This window comes from Cervus canadensis, chromosome 22 (genome assembly GCF_019320065.1).
Source record: "Cervus canadensis isolate Bull #8, Minnesota chromosome 22, ASM1932006v1, whole genome shotgun sequence".
Classification (NCBI taxonomy): domain Eukaryota; kingdom Metazoa; phylum Chordata; class Mammalia; order Artiodactyla; family Cervidae; genus Cervus; species Cervus canadensis.
The window spans coordinates 56,072,669-56,092,506 of record NC_057407.1 but is presented as its reverse complement, the minus strand read 5'-3'; the positions used below and the strand labels follow the sequence as shown (position 1 = coordinate 56,092,506).

Below are 19,838 nucleotides of genomic sequence, written 5' to 3'. Positions count from 1 at the left end.
GCCCCCCGGTTTAGCTCTCCCGGGCCCTGGGCAGGCCCTCGCTGTCCAGCAGGGTGACTATTCCTCACGTGGGAACACATCTCTCCAGCGCTGGGCATGTACAGGGTACTGATACCAGGTACTCGGTAGATGCTGGCTCTTGTTAAAGTTCGTCTGTGTTATTTTCAGCTTCTGTCGTGTGAACATTAACCATTGGAGTATCCCGCCATCTCTCGCCCTTGAGAGGGCAAGAGAGGTCCTAGACCCTCCGGGGGGCTGGGGGTTCGGGGGAGGCTGCCGCTGCTTGGAAGAGAGATGAGCCGCGGGGAGACGGAGAGGAGGAGAGGAGGACGGACACTGTGGGAAGGGAGTGTGAGCTGCTGAGGAAGAATTCTGCTTGAGCACCGGCCTCCACCAGGTGGCTCAGTGGTAAAGAACCCGTCTGCCAATGCAGATCTCAACCTGCCAATGAGATGCGGGTCTGCCCCCTGGGTCAGAAAGATCCCCTGGAGGAGGAAATGTGTTCTTGCCTGGAGAATCCCTTGGACAGAGGAGCCTGGAAGGCTGTGGTCCATAGGGTCACAGAGATTCGGATACGATTAAAACGACTTCTCACTAGCACTACAAGTCTCAACATACTTGAAGAAAGACTGTTTCTTCATCTTTGCACAAGAGGCGCCTTTGGTGTATCTACTGTGGACATTTTGTGGGTGGAACCACCACCCTCTTGCGTCTCTGCCTGGTGACACGGGAGGCACTGATGCTTTCTGTTCTGTTATTTCTCCCTGTCTCATCTCACTCCTCCCTCAGTGACCATGTCTGGCTTCTGCCCTCACCCCTGGAACTGTGTTTCCAAAGGTTCCAGCATGTGTCTTTTACATTCTTTCCGTTACTAGACCCCCTTTCATCCTGTCTCCCCAGTGTCTCTGCCTACTTCTTCTCCACCTTTTCTCCTTAACCTCTTCCTGAAAGCTACTTGCCTGGGTTCTCCTCTCCATCTTCGATCTGAGAAAGCTCAGTCTGACCCGTGGAATTCAGTGCTTCCTGGGGGTCATGGCATTTCTCTGCTTCCTCCTGCAGGTCCCATACTGAACTCATCTCCTTGTCATTCTGATCACCTAGGATCCAGGATCTTCCTGATTGCATTTCCCCAATCTCTCCCAGCTGCACTGCATCCTTTTCACCAGAAAGTTGACTCCTTTAGATCATAAGGCCTTGTCATTTCCTGCCTGGATTATTGTAGTAGTTTATTTATTGGGCATTCGGCCTCTAACCTCGCTGTCCCCTGGCCCCCCTTGGCCTGTGTGTGCTCCACAGGCCACACACACTCCACACGGTGAGATTCATCCAAGGCCCCGAGCTGATCTCCCAGCCGCTCTGTTAACAGTGCCCGTCTAGGGCAGATTGGGCCTCTCGTGGGGCAGGAATGGATGCCATGGTGTGGCCCTGGCCTTTCCAGCTGCATCTCAGGCCCTTTCTCCAGCCCATGACCTGCTGTCGTGGTACCAGCTACGTGTAGTTCTCCACATATCTGTTTCCCTCATCTGTGGGTTCTTCCTCGTGGGCCTTCTATGGGTATTTGTTGGTCCTCCAAAATGCAGCTCACACGTCTCCCTGCCAGCTCCCCATTCTCCTCTTCACCCTGTCTCTCCCTGGTGCCCTGGGCCACACGGCATGCTGTGTGCATGTCATTGTGACGTCTGCTCACACCGGCCCCTGAGGACGCGGCCCTGCTCCCCACTGCCCTATCCTGGGACATTGCTATTCAAGAAAGAACTATTAGGGTTTTTTGTTCTTTCCTTTCATTTGGTAGCCTCATCTTTACAATGAATTTATGACTATTACTAAAAAACCTACTTGAAAAGATGGTGCTTGATGAACTGGATGTCTGAATTTATTATTAAAGCAGGCTTTTATTACATGCTTGCAAAATGATTTGCTTTAAAAGATATTTGTTTTCCTTCTCACAGCTATAAAGATCCAGCCTTTTATGAAGAATGCAAAATGGAATACCTGAAGGAAAGGGAGGAATTCAGAAGAACTGGAATTCCTACCAAGAAAAGGCTACAGAAGCTTCCCACAAGTATGTAGGCAAATAATAATCAAGATGATGCTCATGGAAATCAGTCACCTGAAATAATGGACTCAGGGAAGTGTGTTTCCTTTATCCTTAATTATGGAAATAACTTTATCTGAAATAAAGATTTTTTTTTAACCTCCAGGTTATTGACTGATAAGAGTAAGCAGGGAACTGGGACATGGTTTGCCTGGTCATAATGGATTTTAAATCGATGGTCTCACAACTATAGTTCTCTAACAGTGACACAGAATTTTAGGTTGCCACACGAATATTACTTGTCAGTGTATGGACTAACCGTGGAGCCAGAAGTGACTAAAGGGGAGCAGGAGTGGACTGTCTGCAGAGGAGTTAGTGACTGGGCAGTGGAGCAGGGTGGTCACGAGCCTGGCGTGACCATTTTATTAATAACTAGGCAGCTGTGGATGTAGGTAGCCTCCGCAGAGTTACAGAGACTGTGTGTGAGGATTAACTGTGTGTTGCAGTAAGCAGAACATGAGGACAGTGTCTTGGACGAGGCAGATGCACTCCAGTGACTGTCAGTAGTGAAGGCTTATTTGGAAACATAGGTAAGTGCTCATACATCAGTTAGTTTTACTTACATCTTTTTATTTTAATTCACTTGGCTGCATCAGGTCTCAGTTGCAGTGTGGGCCCTTTCCCTGTGGGGCATGCTCTCCAGTAGTGGGGCCTGGGCTCAGCAGCCGCGGCGCTCAGGCCGAGCTGCCCTGTGCCGTGTGGGATCCCAGTACCCTGAGCAGGGGTCATACCCCCGTCCCGGGCAGGGCGGGTTCTAACCAGTGGGCCAGCAGGGAAGTCCCTGCTTACACCTTTAATAGGAAATATCCTAAAGTGTATTAACACTCCATGACCTGTTAATTCTGCCACTGGAAATATTTTAATGTTTTTAAAAGTCTTCTTTATAAGGATGAATGACCATTTTGTAACATAGTAATAAGTGTAAAAATTTTCTGTCCCAATGCAGTAATTTGGTTGCAGGCTGAACTTTTATATTAAAAGTTGCTCTTTTTTTCATACAGACTGTTAACTCTTCACCACAGCCACTGCAACTAGTTTCCAGGTACTTTATATGTATTTACATATATGTATATATATGTATTTACATCAGTTCAGTTCAGTTCAGTTGCTCAGTCGTGTCTGACTCTTTGCGACCCCCTGAATCGCAGCACGCCAGGCCTCCCTGTCCATCACCAGCTCCCGGAATTTACTCAAACTCATGTCCATCGAGTCGGTGATGCCATCCAGCCGTCTCATCCTCTGTCGTCCCGTTCTCCTCCTGCCCCCAATCCCTCCCAGCATCAGGGTCTTTTCCAATGAGTCAACTCTTCACATGAGGTGGCCAAAGTATTGAACTTTCAGCTTCAGCATCAGTCCTTCCAATGCACACCCAGGACTGATCTCCTTCAGGATGGACTGGTTGGATCTCCTTGCAGTCCAAGGGACTCTCAAGAGTCTTCTCCAACACCACAGTTCAAAAGGATCAATTCTTTGGTGCTCAGCTCTCTTCACAGTCCAACTCTCACATCCATACATGACCACTGGAAAAACCATAGCCTTGACCAGACGGACCTTTGTTGGCAAAGTAATGTCTCTGCTTTTTAATATGCTATCTAGGTTGGTCATAACTTTCCTTCCAAGGAATAAGCGTCTTTTAATTTCATGGCTGCAATCACCATCTGCAGTGATTTTGGAGCTCCCCAAAATAAAGTCTGACACTGCTTCCAGTGTCTCCCCATCTTTTTCCCATGAAGTGATGGGACCAGATGCCATGATCTTAGTTTTCTGAATGTTGAGCTTTAAGCCAACTTTTTGACTCTCCTCTTTCACTTTCATCAAGAGGCTTCTTAGTTCCTCTTCACCTTCTGCCATAAGGGTGGTGTCATCTGCGTATCTGAGGTTATTGATATTTCTCCCAGCAATCTTGATTCCAGCTTGTGCTTCTTCCAGCCCAGCGTTTCTCAGGATGTACTCTGCATAGAAGTTAAATAGGCAGGGTGACAATACACAGCCTTGACGTACTCCTTTTCCTGTTTGGAAGCAGTCTGTTGTTCCATGTCCAGTTCTAACTGTTGCTTCCTGACCTGCATACAGGTTTCTCAAGAGGTGGGTCAGGTGATCTGGTATGCCCATCTCTTTCAGAATTTTCCACAGTTTATTGTGATCCACACAGTCAAAGGCTTTGGCATAGTCAGTGAAGTAGAAATAGATGTTTTTATTAAAATCATAAATAGAAATTCCTGCCTACTAGGACAAGATTTAACTTAGGCCCCAGTCCTATGAAACAGAATGAACTGATAGACAAGATTATAATCTTTTTGGTTTTTGGCTAAAGTATCTGGTTTATAATCTGTATTTTCCGGATATAAGGAAACTTTTCCCCTCAAGCTAATTACGACTTACAGCAACTTGGTAAATTCCACTTTTGTTAAGTAGAATTGAGACATTTTCCTTTTCTACCTGGTCCCTCTAGAAATTGTAAACTTTTCGGTGCCCCGCACCAGCACCTGTATCAGGTAAGGTGCAGGAGTCTCTTAAGTATTTTGGGGACCTCAGAAAGAGAGGAGCTCACCCACACGGGTAGGTATTGCAGCACTTGTGTTCAGATCAAAAGGCGGGAGACCGCGGCAGCAGACAGCACAGTGTGGGGTAAGCAAGCCCACGCTCCCCTGGGGCCCTTTTTCTGTTGTGCAGTCTACTGACTTAAATGAGAAAGGGGAAAATACTTTGAAAAGCTACACACAACCTGTGGCTATTTGGCAATTTTAATTAGAATCAGAGGGGCCAGCTTCATTCTTATGTGGACAGTTCATCCGTGCAGATGTCACTTCCTCACAGCTACCGGACAGAATAGCTTACAGAGTGTAAACACGTCCCCGGTGGGAAACCCGCTCCCGTCCACGGGCGCCCCTCCCGCTGGCCCCGCCTCGGCCCGCCGCGCATGCGCCCTGACTGGCTCGCCTGTGCCGGCGCAGGCCGCCGTCTTCTGCCCTGTGCGAGCTGCCTTCTGCAGACGGCGCTTCTGCTCGGTTCCCCAGGACTCAGTCCTTCAGTGGTTGAGGTCTGAAGTCTACCCCTCTGCTCCGGTTCTTGGTTTGCAGGGAGTCACATCCCTGTTCTGCTTACAAATTAGGTTCCTTTCTAGCAGAACTTCAGTTTCCTTTTAGAGAAGATGTAACTTCTGTTTTAGGTAATGAGGGGATCAAGAGCCTTTTTTTGGTTATCAATGTTCTTTTCACTCTTGAGTTATGGAAGTGCTGAACTGGGTTATCCTTATAAAAACCTGGAGACTAAGGACTTCCACGGTGGTGCAAAGGTTAAGACTGCCTTCCAATGCAGGAGCTGGGATCCAGTATGCTTCGAGGCCGAAAAAACCAAGACATAGAACAAACGATGTTGTTAACAAATTAAAAGACTTTAAAAATGGGAAGAAGAAAAACACCTGGAGATGAAAGAAATTCTCAAGTGAGTCTTTTGGAGCAGGGGTCCCCAACCTCTGGGATCTAATGCCTGATGATCTGAGGTGAAGCTGATGTAATAGCATAAATAAATAAAATGCACAATAAACGTGATGCACTTGAATCATCCTGACCGTCCCCCAACCCTATTCATGGAAAAACTGGCTTCTATGAAACCGGTCCCTGGTGCCAAAAATATTGGGGACCACTGCTTTGGAGTGAGTTCCAGCTAGTGGGACCTAAGTCAACAAAATTTTCCATTTCAAATAAGCTACAGATGGGCCATTCTCTCATTTCTCTTTGAGTCTTACCATTAACAGAAATGATCATAAAGGGTACATTTGGGGAAATGGGGGGTTAATTTTTCCTACAGTTTTACATCATTTGTTTAGCACTTTGAACTGTCAGGAAAATCAACCACTGATTTTCTAGCATACCTGTTTAATAGCTACCTTAGTGTTCAGATGCAAAATCACTGTCTCTTCGAAAGTTGATTTAACAAGATGTCTTGTTAACTAATAATTAGCACCTGACCCTGAAATATTTAGGCAAGGACAGTATGTCACATCCACTTCAAACAAAAATAGTTTAAGTAACCAATGTCTTGGCATTGTTCAAAACATTAATCAAGCCATTATGTCATATGACTCATTTTAAGAAAAATTTCCAATCTTGCTTTTGAAAAAGGCAAACCAATAAGCTACCCTGAGAGATCATATACCGTGCACAGCCTATGCAGCCACATGAGAGTTTTTGCTGCTTTGTTATTACACAGGTAGTTGCTTCCCTCAGCTGAAGCCTCGTATTTGTTTTATGCATATTGGGTTTTGTTCTATTACTTGGCAGGAAATCATACTCCCCTGAGTCAGCTGTGTTCATTGGTCAGAATAAATTCCAGCATCTGACACCAACTCCATTAATCGCAGACAAGCCTGAATAAGTGAGGAAGATAATAGAAATATCTGGTGAATGGTGAACACTGTTTACATATGGATGCTATTCAGTTAATGTATAAGAGATCTGAAATATTCTTTTTAAGTCCAAGGTGTTTGAAACTGTCAAAAAGGATAAAAGCCTTCTAACATCAAATGCTTTATCTCAGGCAAACGATGTAGGAACTGAGACAGTTATTACTAATATTCTTAATACTATCACCCTGAAATACAGAGGAATTTCCAGATGAAGTCATCCTTAGCATTAGGGATCGAACCCCCGTCTCCTGTGGATCCTGCCTGTGTGGGCAGGTGGATTCTTGACCACCGAGCCGCCTGGGTGCGGCTGGCGGTTTAGCCGCTAAGTCATGTCCAACTCCTCATGACCCTGTGAACTGCAGCCACGTCCGTCTTCCCACAGGGGACTTTGCTCAGATTCGGCGTCCACGAGTCGGTGATGTTGTCTTATCAACCCGCTCATCCTCTTGTCGCCCCCTTCTGCCCTCATCACCGGGGACGCGCCATCATAACATCAACACAGCACAGAACTGGGTTTCTAGAATTTAAATTCCTCATTAGCTAAAAACCACTTTCTCAATAAGCAAATCATTAACACTTCAAAATAAAGTCTAACCGATGAATAAGCTGCTCTATGTTAATAGCAGGTGTAGACCCTTTGGAGCAAACAGCCTTACAGTTATATACCCCGTGGAGTTTTCACTGTATGATGAAGATCAGATGGAAGCCTCTGTGATGCTGTTCCCACTTCTACCTGGATAATGTACATGACCAAGTTTAATTTATACCACATACAGCTTTTCAACTATTTCATCATTTTTTTCAGTTAAGAATTGAGGGATGTATTAATACCAGGACAGAGTTGGCTGCAATGAGATAATTTCAAGTCTTAAAATCCAGATGGCAGCTTCAAATTTTATCAATATTGTGATTAAAAAATGATTTTAATCTTATCCTTTCAGACACAATAACACATATAGATGGAGTAAACCAGATACTATTGTTCCACTCTAACAGTTTTCTTATCTGTACACATTAAAAGGTCAGCAGGAATGTAATCTATTTCACATTTCCACTTACTCCTTTATTCAACTTAATATGACTCTTCTCTGATATAATGGTTTCCTTTTTTATTTTTATGTTAGGCATTTCATACACTTTGTAAAACCATGTCTGAAAACTTTCAGTTCCATTCATGGTAGAGGCAGAAACTTACAATTATCAAAGGTAGAATTGTGATTTTCAAATACCATAAGTTTATTAATTTATTAAGTACTAACACATATTTGATTCTTAGCCAGAATACGGAGCTGGAGAGTGTTCTTCCACACTGAAAAATCAACTAGATAATATGGTACATTATGTGCAAATGTAAATACTGAAAAACTCTCCAAAAGTTTAATCAAAATCTGCTTTGTTTGCTAATGATTTTCCCAGAAAACCACTGATGAGAACACCATGAATCTCTTCAGAATTAATGTTTATAATGGCAGTTTTGATTATGTTGATCCAAGTAATGCAGTGGTGGCAGGTTGGGTAAAGGCAAAGGTTTACTTTTCATTTCCCCAAATGTCGTCTCACTTGATTTAGGAGGGCTTGGGAATACCCAGGAATTATCTTCCAGGGAATTTCTGCTGTAAGAGTTGTTGTCCTGAAAGTTTGTGCCGTCATGAGGAATGGATCGCTCGTGATCTGTCCACGACTGGAGAGCTGCCTTCTCCGATAAAACCTTTGCGTCTCCTTGTAAGGGGGAAGGCGTGGCATGGCAGAGAGTTTTGCCATTTGGTGAGAGGGGGGCATGTCTTTTGTAAGTTGCAGTAAAATTCGACAAGTGCAGTTTTGTGCTGTCTTTACCCAGGTCTTCCATGCATCCTGCTGGGGCGCAAGCTGAAAAGAAAACACAGGCTAAGCATCAGCTGTCTAGCAGTTACAATCATAAAATAGTAAACATCTGGCTAATCTGGTTGATTCTAGAATGGAAATGGACATTGCCAAGTCAGTGCAATCACTGTGGCCCTGGGACTTGAGGGATGATAGATGCTCTCAGTTCAAATTTACCTCTTGGTAAATAGCTGATCTCTCATCTGCAAAATGGACACTGTAATCTTGCCCTGCCCGTATCACAGTGAAGTTGAAAATATTACTATTTTAAAAAGCTGGAAGGTGGTCCAAAAGTAAATTTTTCCAGGAATGATTATATTGTGAATTGTTGAGACCTAAATGAAGTTTATATATATATATATATTAAAAGACTTTAATGAATAAAATAGTTTAAAAGCTATAAAATAATTTTTTTCTTGTAAATGGTAAATGTAAATTCTGCTATGGTCACCATATAGTTCAAGTTAAAAAAAAGGAAAAAAAAAATGTATTTAGTAACATGTCATGGCTTAGAATACAGACCACAGACAGCACAGAGGCAGCGAGGGCCTGCTCCCTCTGCCTTCTCCTGCCCGGGGACGCAAAGCTCCCCCTGAGCCCGAGAGACACCACGTGCAGTCAATGCCTGACTCCAGTTTTAAAGAAGCAAGAAACCGAACCACGTGACACGGTAAGCTCACTGCTGCCCCTTCTCATGGGAGGTGACAGAGCTCAGCTTCTGGACTGTGGTGCCACGTGGCTCTGGAGGAAAGGTGACTTCAGCTCACCTCTGCCCACTCTGCAGGGCATGGAGTTCCGTGGTGGAGCGTGGCGGCCCCCGGCCTGGCACTGTTGTTGGAAACGTGCTAGAAGCTTAACAGTTCAGCTCAGAAGGGACACGACAGTGAGCCGTTTCCAAACGAGGAGACAGCACTTCTCCTTTATCACTTTTTGGAAGTTCTACTTAGAAGAGTTACAGGAAAACTCACTGAAAAATTACTCTATGAGACTCTCTCAAGAGAAGTGCTACTTCTACCATCAACTTAAAGTTGTCTCCTATGTAACCCTGGCTGCTGGAAAATCTGAAAACAGAATGAATCATAAATTAAGTTGGGGCCTGCCAAAGCACCTTATTATTTTGCTGATCCGTAACTAACTTTAGAAAAGGAAAGGAATTCTCAATTTCTTTTCTGTCCCACTGTGTCCCACTGTCCCCCGTCCCCACAGTGAACAGTCCAGAGAAGGATTTATAAAATAATTCTCTTGTGCCCTCTTTAGGAACAATCTGAGGTGCAAATAATAATTTTAAATTAATGATTTTTTAAAAAAATAAAAAGTTACTCTCATGCCTTTAAAGTTTAGGACATTCAAATTTAAATTACACAACGTTACAGAAGTACAACTATTATGTAATGAGAGGTACAGATGCACTGATTCTTCTCTGAGGTATAAAACGTAGCTTTGGCAAAGTACTCACTACTAGTTAACACAAAACTCAAAAGATTTAGTCAGCTAAGCAGTTAAATATGAAAAAGCAATGAAAATTTTTGTTTGGTTAGAAGGGCTAAATGAGTAGCATCTAGTCTCCATTCGAAATTATCTTTTATGGAGAGAAAAATTAAGTTTACAAAAATGGAAATAACCAAATAACCAATTAGAGTTATCTTTCTGAAAACAGTGTAAAGAGCTAGTTCTTTGGTGTATTCTGAAGCACTGGAATGAAAACAGCTTTTGGCGTCTTGCTGTCTTTTTTTTTTTTTTAAATATATGAAGGAGCTGTGGTAAAAGGTCAACTAGAGCAAACTTAACACCTCAGCCTTGAACACATAAGCAACACTTGGCTGAGAAAAAAGCCACAAGGGGAAAAGAATACAGTACTGAAGAAACACACATCAGCAACACCTTTATGTGTGAAGCTGACCGGTACGAGGCTGAAGCCAGAGCAGAGAGTGGGTGGCTGTGCACAGACTACGCATACTTGGGCTTCTCAGACTCATTTGATAAGATTTCGATAAGATACGATCGAGAGCTGCTCTTCGGGCAGTCTGGCTGGAATCAGGGATTTCCGGCAAACACTGACTTGCCTTTCTTGATTGCAGTTGGGGTTTTCAGCTTTCTCAGTAGCTCGGCTTGTACTTGAGTCACCAGATGCAAGTTAGACATTTCTCTCTTCAGTTCCCAGTATGCACTTTGCATGTTGTCACTGAAATACAGGGTTTTATTTTTTAATGGTTATTGTTCTATATGGACAGAAGGGAAACACTTTAACATAGACATGAACTTACTTGCATTTCTGCTCAAATTAGTTTTGAAATAACAAAATAAACTTCCCCATTAAATATTAGTTGAAATATTAGAGCATTATATAACAAATGAAAAAATCTTATTCACAATAATAATGACCTAATTTTTATCAATTAACTGAACTGTGTTACAGAATAGTAATATAAAAAGTATTTTTAACCGAGTTTCATAATTTTCAGTATTCAGATTTTATGATAGCCTACAAGGTGCAGTGGTGTTAATATATTTAATAGTAAGGACTGTTCTTCACTTGCAAGTCTGATCAAGAATTCAGTGATGTTCATTCATGTACAGATTTTAAATTTATTAATATATTTATCTTTTATTTATTGTTTTGATGTTGTGAATGCTGTTAGCAATTGCTGTGTATACCCAAGCCCACATTAAAATAAAATCGAGGTTTCATGCGTTCCCTTCTCTCGTGTCTGACTGGGCTGTCTCAGACTGCTGGCTCTAAACCAACGTGACGTGATGGCACAAGACATGAAGGGCTGCCGACTTCCTGGTCAGAGAGAAGGAGCTGCAGAGGTCACAGCAACAAGAAGGACTTCACAAAGCCCCTCATTCCCGTAACTGAGAGTATCTTCTTCAGTCACGTGCGAAGTCATAAATCCGTTATTTTAAACCTAATTTTATTGAGTTTCATCTTCCACTAAGCATTCTTATTTGGATAGTCATGATTTTTTCTAGGTTCTTAGCTGCCAACTAAATAAACTGAAATCCTCAACGCATATTCTTGCTTTGCTGCACAAGAATACATAAAATGTTAACTGTGAGAACTACTGATCTCATATTGTTCCAACAAGCACTATTGTCTCTTAAAAATATTTGTGTGATTTTGGTAATCAAATCAAACATGTCACCTCAGGTTCAATTTTTGTCTAGCTATAAACAAAAACCTTTGAGCAAACTTCAAGGATAACACTCTTGATATCTAAATCTAATATCCTAACTATGAAAACAACAGATATAATAAAAAAGAGTTATTTTAATTATGTAAGGCTACATACCTTTTTGGTCAAAACATTCCCATTCCATTCAGACTATAATTCTTTCCATAGAAGCGGGAGAATAAACTTTACATTGCTTTTGAGAATAATCTACTTGTTTTAATCTGTTGTAAACATCATTTGTTAACCACTAGTCTATTAAAAGACACAGGTATTTTTGGAGGTTTTTGACAGGTGTGAGAGAATCACAGGAATCAGCGAACCGCCCCCGCTTCGGCAGTCAGCGCTGAGCTGTGTGCCACTCTGCGTGTCTCACGCAGGCACTGCCTTAAGTGTGAAGAGTCGTGGGTGCCTGGCTGCAGTGCTGGGCACCAGTTACTCACGTCACACAGCAGCTAAGTGTGTGCAAACACCGTACGTGTGCTGATACATGCCGTCATGACATGAATCATGCAGATTAAAATCAGCACTTATTACTGACTTGCGATGGTGACTCGGTACCTGACTTGGAGAAAAGCAAACACAGTACTCAAGACAATGTGTGGATACTGGAGTACCAAACACCTCATCATTCAACATAGCTACTGAATAAAGTAAAAGAGAAACAAAAATAATAGAGGTGTTAGGGCAGCTCTAATACATTTTCCAATTCAATTTAGTAAAGACTGCTTATAAATTAGGTTAAACTAGAAACTAGGTCACCAAGTTTAGCATACGTCTACTAATCTTTTTCTTTTGCCTTGAATGTCACCTGAGTTGAAAACTACAGATATAAAAATCTAATTATTACTAAGTGTAAGCTCTCCCTCTTGTGGACAGCAAAGTAATGGCAGTTACTCTTTACAGTTAATACTAAAGTCTTCAAAGTGTGTTGCAGAATCGTAATGATAGAGTTGTCTATAAAGAACTCATAAAAACAACCCTAACAGTGAGATGCAACACCAGAGTATCCCGGACGAGAAGAGTAAATAACAAAGCAGGTGCGACATGAGGGTAACGGTGGTTGGTGGCTGGGCAGGTCCCACGTGCCAGACAGGCAGCTCACCCGCCCTCACCCCAGCCTGGCGGCCTGGGGGCTCGCCTGCTGAACTCAAGGAAGCGGGGGCAGGAGGACTTCCCGACTCCGACAAGCTGCTGTGCAAAGGGCCTCTAAGTGATCCAGTCCCGTGACGGCCACCTTTTTAGGGTCACATTTTCCACACCATCCTCAGCTTCATCACACTGACTGCCAACACAACCTTCTTAGTCCCAGTATATAATTCCACACCATAGTGAAGCCTGCCTTATCCACATCTCAAGCGGGGGCAGGCGTCCAGCTTACATGGTAAGAACTGTAAAGGCTCAATTTTCTTAACTGACACTGTCCATTCAACTCTCTAATACTGAAATGAATGTGCCTTGTACAAGAAGAATCTTTTTACTTCAGTCCTATTTTTCTTTAGCTTTTGAAAATTTACTAAGCTATCACATTCCCCAGAGGAATTAAAATGCAAGTACGGGACAGTCCCCGCCAAGAGCTCAGTCCTTGGTGCAGTGTGTTTTGACGACCGTGATTTCCTCAAACAAGCTTCTTTCAAGTATTTTTAGTTGTGAGGCACAGCAGGCAGTCACTGCACCCTGCAACCCACACTCCTATACGTTCTATTCTGTTTTATTCCCTATTTTTAAAATGCTTAACTCACAAAATTTCACCATCATTAAGGCAACATAGCACAGTGTGAAAAACACCAACATAGCCCCTATTTTGGAAACCAAGAATGTGCATTTGAAGTGACCCCACACCTAGATCTGGCTTAAGAATTGAGGGTAATAACCTACAGGTAGCTCTAGCCAGCACACTGGCAGGGCAGTGGCCAAGCTTCTGACAGGTAGGGCAGTTATCGTTGAATGATGCTGTACAGACGAGGACCATAAAAAGGCCCCCAGTAATCCAAAGGTTCACTCAGAACAATGCTGTATCACCTCGTTCACCTGCCAACATGATGGAGGAAATGCAAAAAAAAACACAGGTGTTCCAAAAAAAGAGTTTTCCAAACAACTGGAAAATAATCCTTAAAAATACGTAAACTGGTAGCTAATGGTTTTATGGAAACAAGCCATGTACTTCTCTCCTAATATAGTAGACTTAATTTATCATCTGAATTATTCCATTTAAAAGTGGATGATGTAACTTGCAAAGATTAATAAAACTGGACTATAACCTGGACATAGGTACAAATGATAAATTGAAGGAAAAAACAAGATAAAACGCAGTTAGGAATGAGACTACATAAAATTTTATGCATGATATTGTTTACCAAAGTTAAGTCACAAATCTGGTTATTAATTTTCTACTTGCTTAACCAGAAGACGAAAAAGTGGTCAGTTCCGCAATCCACACTGCTATGGACTTGCAAAAAAACACAAATATGCCTGAGCATGGGGAGCCGTTAGGACTCGCTTTAATCATACAGCTCTTTAACATATAAAAACTCTTGGACTGAACTTAATTCTAAAATCTGTTTCTCTCAGTTGATATCCCCTGGATTACTACTGAGCTTTAGAAAACTCAGAATAGTTCTTTGAAGCCACAATTAGAGAGTTTTACAGCCTCAGAAGTCAGACTCGCCTCCTGGGGCTGCCTCCCTCTTCCAAAGCCTGCAGAGAGCCTTCTGTCTTGTCAGTGCTATGCTGCCTTCATACACACATCTTTGTGGTGGGTGGGGGGCAGCTTTTCCCGTTCTTCTCAAAAGAAGTGACCCCAGTTATGTAACACTGCCCATGAATGGATACAGAGCCTATTCTATCCCATGTACTTCTAAGAAACTATTTACATAAGCCCTTTTATTTGACCTACTCTAACATGCCTCTTTCCAAAAAATGGTTTAAGGAGGCTTATAAAAATGACAAATACAATAAATTAATAAAGGGAAACCTAGGTTGACAGGAAAAATGGTTAAGTTTGACACAGAAGACATCTTTGAAAAAGAATTCACAAGGACAGTGTACTAGGCACATGTTTTAAAAAGGAAACACTTCCTTACTGTGAGTGTAGGTAAAGGTGGAAGGCATCAAGTGGAGGCATGGCAGGGATAAGCAGATGCTGGCCTATGACGCCTACATACTTACTGCCGGCCCCCCATACCTGCAGAGGGGCGGCCCTGCATCTGAAGAGGGGCTGCCCGGGCTTTCATTCAGCTGTTTTCCCAACTGAGCGTTTCTCTCCATTGGGTTTTTGACAGGAGGAATAGGTATGGGATCATTCAGTAAATTTTGGAAGCCAAACGATCCAACAATGAAGTCAAATGTGTGTGTTTCATTGGGTGGAAGTGTCCATGAAAAGAGGGGATGCTAACACAGCACAAAAAAATCATCAGATAAAACAATGCACTTATGTTACCGAAATTAAAATGATATATGTGCTTAAGAAACAAAGGGCTAAAGTAACATACATACACCCTGACAGCTACCTGTAGTCTTATTCCAAGAAGACGGCTCTCTTAAAAGTCATGTCACATTAAAGACTAAGGCTGTCCAAGTTTGGCCCTAAAACAAAGTGATACCGCCACATATGGAAATGCATAATCTTCATGTAAAACTCAGAATTTATTACAGAATACTTCTACACAGCTAGCTCCCTAATATTCTATCTCAAACAGTACTGAATGTTCAAAATTTTATCTAAGGCATCATGATAATATGCACCTTTCTACTGGTTAAGTTCAAGCCCATTGTTAAGGAACAGTTAAATATTTTTATAAATACACAGTGATCAGAGATTTCATGCAGTACTCCAACAGTGTTGATCTGTTTTTCAGGTTAAATCATAAAAGTACCTAACACAGTGGTCGACAGAACAAGGTGTTATTTCTGAATGCTGAAGAATGTTCTTACCTTGAAATGCTCAGTCTTTGCAGATCTCTGCAGTTCAGATTGTCTTCCTGAGATGGAGCCTGTCATTGTTTAAAAAACAGTTTAAAAGGTATAATCATTACCTTCTATTTATTCTCAGTACTTTCCTACTCTACACATGCTTCAGCTTTTACAGATAACACCTGTAACATAGTAGGTCTTATATTCAATGTTAATAAAGTAACTCTAAATCTGTGCCAGATATTTCTAAACCATTTCTAAGTCATTAATGCTTTAATTTTCTTTAAAAAAAAATACACTTGCTTTCACATAAAAGAACTTTAAGTTGTACAAAATATATTTCTGAAGACACTAACCTGAAATCTATACTCAAAAAATGGTAACATTTATCAAATTGCTGTTTCTTCAAGGTATAGCTGAGTGAATTCCATCAGAAAATGGAAGTTTGTTGGTATTTCACTTTTGGTATTATTACAAAAAAAGTACTCAAGTTTAACAGGTTACTGTTTAAAAGAACAGCATAAATGTCCTCTTTCCATAAGAAAATGATAGGGAAAGGATTTTATATAGAGTCCTTATATACTTTCAAGTTTTAGTAATTCAGGTTACAGATGACAAAAAGAACCTGTAAACTATATCTAAAAGTGAATTTAATACATTTAAGATAATTCTATGACACGCTATTTGCAATGCATTGCAATTCGAGGTCTAGAACAAATAAAAATGACTAGCACAGACACCCATTCTATTAGCAGAAGTGGCCAGTATAAACAAAGAGAACAAAACTTCATTTTACCATTTTGTGTATCATTTAATGATATTTTTTAAAGTGGAACACTAAAAAGCACAAAAGGAATTCATGAGTCCTCTAAATCTGGGAATGTAAATCATCAAAATGTACTATAGAAGTTAAAGTGTCTTTGGATCTGACTGTTCAGAAAACAACAACTAAATACTGCGAATGATTTAGCTGCATCTCAAGGAGCCCTATGGAAAGGGGAAACAGAACTGGTCCCTGAGTCAGAGGAAGTCTGACCATGAATAAAGGACATAATCTTGGACCTTTTCCTTTCCTCACAGGAAATGAATCAGATCAAGTCTCTTTTAGTTTCTCTGTATAATTAATTAAAAATACACATTTTAACTACAGTATAAATTACAGTATACTTATTTGTTGTTCAGTTGCCAAGTTGTGTCTGACTCTTATACATATATGCATAATGGAAACCTTGTTTTTTAAAACCAATTAAAAAAAAAACCAAACACCAAGAAGTTTGGGTTGGTAAAGTATTTCTCCAGCTATCACCTAACAATTCGGAAAAGTCTAATGTAAAGTAACAAAAAGCACAAAGGAACTGTCTCTAACATGCAAAGACCCTGTCCTGGCCAGTTATTAGCTGCCATGTTCTAAAAGCAGTGATGGATCTGTTTCTCAACTCCTGCCATCCGATGTTTGAAGCTTCGCATAAATGGGCTCAGAGCTACAAAATCCTGGGAAACACTGCTCCAGGTTCCTATACTTCAGGACTGTTCAGAACCTCCAATCCACACAGCAAACAGTGACTCTCTAACGGGGCTGGTACCAGCCGCCACCGACATCTACACCAACTCCATACGACCAGGGTTCCCTACGCTTTGGTCCTAGTGTCTTTTTCTCAAAGGTCCCACTGTTCTTAATACAAATGGCTTGAAAACTGGAGGATAGAAAAAGTAAAAAAGGCCCATAGTGGAACTGACCCTGAAACCCTGACCCCATTAATATCAAACACTATCTACTGAGCTCACAAAGTACTTTAAAAAAAGTAAGCCCACCAAAGCCCCACTATTCTTTCCATGTAGGATGTTACTTCATACTTCACAGATGTTAATGTTTCACAGGAAGTACCATCTTAAAAATATTTTTAAGTATGGCTGCAGAAGATTTAAGTAAGATTATTCATGTGAACATAATTTTCTCTCCTTGGCTTGCTCTTTGACTCCCACGTTCCGAGAGGACTCTGACAGCAACACCTTTGAAATGACTGAATGTACACATCCCACGATATCAAGATTTAAACTTGGAACCCTTGATAAATTTCCACTCCATCTTTCCCCGGTTCATCTTTGGCTGTGAACATTTTTTAATGTTTAAGCTTCCCTTCCCCTAGCCATTCTTATGAAGGAAGGACAACATCTTAAATTCCTTTCTCAACAAATAAAAATTCCTCAGTTATCTCACCTTCAACTCTTAAAGTTTCTTAGTCTCTGAGATTCAATTTCATCAGCAGTAGGACAAGTGATTTCTAACGTTTCTTCTATCTTTAAAAGTCCTTCTGTGATTTGTGAAAGATGAATTAACCTAAAAGCAAATTTAATCCCCTAGCGCCACCTACTGGAAAACATTAAATAGTAAGAACTTAACTGTGTAACACAGGTACACAGACACACCCCTTACACAGATAGATCTCCTAAAGTTCTGCTTTTCTGGATTAACCTGACTACATTTTTTTGAAACACATTTACTTATTGAATAAACTATGTGCTAGGCACCATGCTGCTTCACATACTACCTAACTTAACTTTCATAAAAAGTAGCTAGTGTCAAGTTACAACAGTTAAATGACTTTGCTAATGTCACAATTAACAAGCAATACAACAATTAAGAACCAAGTTTTTATGACTCTATGGTACTGCTTTCTACTTGATAAGGAGATATCCATTATTTATTAAAGCTACTGAATTATCTCAAGTAGAATGTATATGCTGACAATTGTAATTCAGAGCTTCACAGTGCTCATCTTTTCTTCCAAGCACATCTTTTTAAAAAAAGTAGCGACTGGGCTTGTGGGACAAGATGCCGGAGCTGCTGAAGGAATTGTGTATGTGGTCACAGGTGCAAAGCTAGGAAAACCAATTTCAGATGTCAAGTAGGAAAAAAAATTCTTTTGGTTCTAACAGGAGTTGAGAGTAATTTTTACAGTGGGTATTTCCCCTTTATCAGGGGTCGCTGTAATAGCAGACAAACTCTGAATGATCTGTGAGGCAACTTCTGTTTCAGGGGATGACTTCAGGTTAAACACACATTCTCAGTTCAGCAGGGTTTTCTGTTTTGCTTTCCCTGCCTGCCCCTAATTCTTGAATTCTCAGCTATCTGCTGAGAACTAAAGTTGCCCCAAAAGTGCTTCTGAGAATTAGTGGATGCTCAAAAGTTTTGTTTTAATAATTCTAAAAATCAAGTCTCTTGTATGTCTAAATTAATCAAATTATTAAGTTAAATAAAATGGAAAACTTAAAACTTGAGTTTTCTTTTAACTTTACAGAGAAAAAAATGATTTAAGGAGATTGAAGGAAAGGAAGCTGAAAGAACAACTTTAATTAACTAATAAGGTTTTTAAAAAATTAGCTTTTAAACAACAAAAGGATGTAATTCTGGAATTATGATAAAAGTATACAGTTACCAAATTTTAGCAAAAATGATTAAAGGGGAAGATAAAGGTGAATTTTCACAGAATATAATTCTCTAAGTAGTTACAATTTATGTTGACTCTGTGATCTAACACCTAGTTATAAATCCTACATAGGATGCACACAGCCCGCTGGATTTCTCAATTCAGTGATTCGGCAGTACCGTTTGTTTGGCTTTCTGCAGCTCTATTTTGAGATCTCTACATTCTTTCCTCATCAGTTCCAGTTCTTGTTCCAAACCATGGATCTTCAGGTCACAGCTTAACTTTTCCACCTCCCAGTTTGATGAAGGAGGATTTAAATTTCTTATCACTACAAAAAGGATGGACATTAAAATTGTTATTTCTGACTTCTACATGGGTTGCAGTTAGTAAAATGGAGGTAAAAGAAAAACCAATATAAAACATCTACAGTCAGTAAGTTTTTGAAAGATAGTAAGTACTTTCAAGTGCCTATGCTAAGATATTAGCAATCTTATTTTATATAACACAATAGAATGTATTCATCACCCCATTCCTGATTTTCTGTTTAAACAGCAAATTTGTCAGCCTGAAACTTTAAAATATATAGCACATTATCAAGCATATGCTGAAATGACAGATTAATCACATATATATGTGAAGGTTAAGACAGTGATTCAGAATGAAATGAAATGAGTAAGTTGAGGCTCACTCAGCTAATCATTCCATCCAGTCCTTCTGGAAAGGATAAAGTTTGACCATCAGGCCTACAACATGACTTCTGAACAATTTCATTCATAAACACTCCACTGTACAAATGCAACAACACTGGATACAGATTATCTGTATTAAGGGATACCCTTAATAAGGAACCCTTACCCTTATCAAGGAACTCAGGACTTAGTTCCTTAGACTCTGTCCATAGAAAAAGGCCCACTCACCTGCCATGAGAGATCCCACCTCAACCTCCCATTAGGTCTCTCAGA

The 19,838-nt window shown here is 40.9% G+C and overlaps 2 protein-coding genes across 5 annotated transcripts in view; one reads left to right on the top strand and one right to left on the bottom strand.

Annotated features, from left to right (window-relative positions):
• The window catches only part of CMC1 (C-X9-C motif containing 1), a 76,699-nt gene extending 74,499 nt beyond the window's left edge, over positions 1-2,200 (top strand). The window contains exon 4 of the mRNA XM_043443629.1: positions 1,950-2,200. Coding sequence (XP_043299564.1) covers positions 1,950-2,070 — 121 coding nt within the window. The 3' untranslated portion in view covers positions 2,071-2,200. The remainder of the gene's footprint in view (positions 1-1,949) is intronic.
• Positions 2,201-7,595: 5,395 nt separating this feature from the next.
• Positions 7,596-19,838, bottom strand: part of AZI2 (5-azacytidine induced 2) — a 33,247-nt gene continuing 21,004 nt past the window's right edge. For 2 of the 4 annotated variants that reach the window (XM_043443620.1, XM_043443621.1), the window contains exons 5-8: positions 19,056-19,204; positions 15,470-15,528; positions 10,427-10,545; positions 7,596-8,369 (exon numbers count right to left, since the gene is read on the bottom strand). In XM_043443620.1, the coding sequence (XP_043299555.1) occupies positions 7,957-8,369; positions 10,427-10,545; positions 15,470-15,528; positions 19,056-19,204 (740 nt within the window). In that variant the 3' untranslated portion in view covers positions 7,596-7,956. Of the gene's footprint in view, positions 8,370-10,320; positions 10,546-15,469; positions 15,529-19,055; positions 19,205-19,838 lie in introns of all 4 variants that reach the window. The other 2 variants (XM_043443622.1, XR_006264736.1) reach the window with 2 other exon arrangements.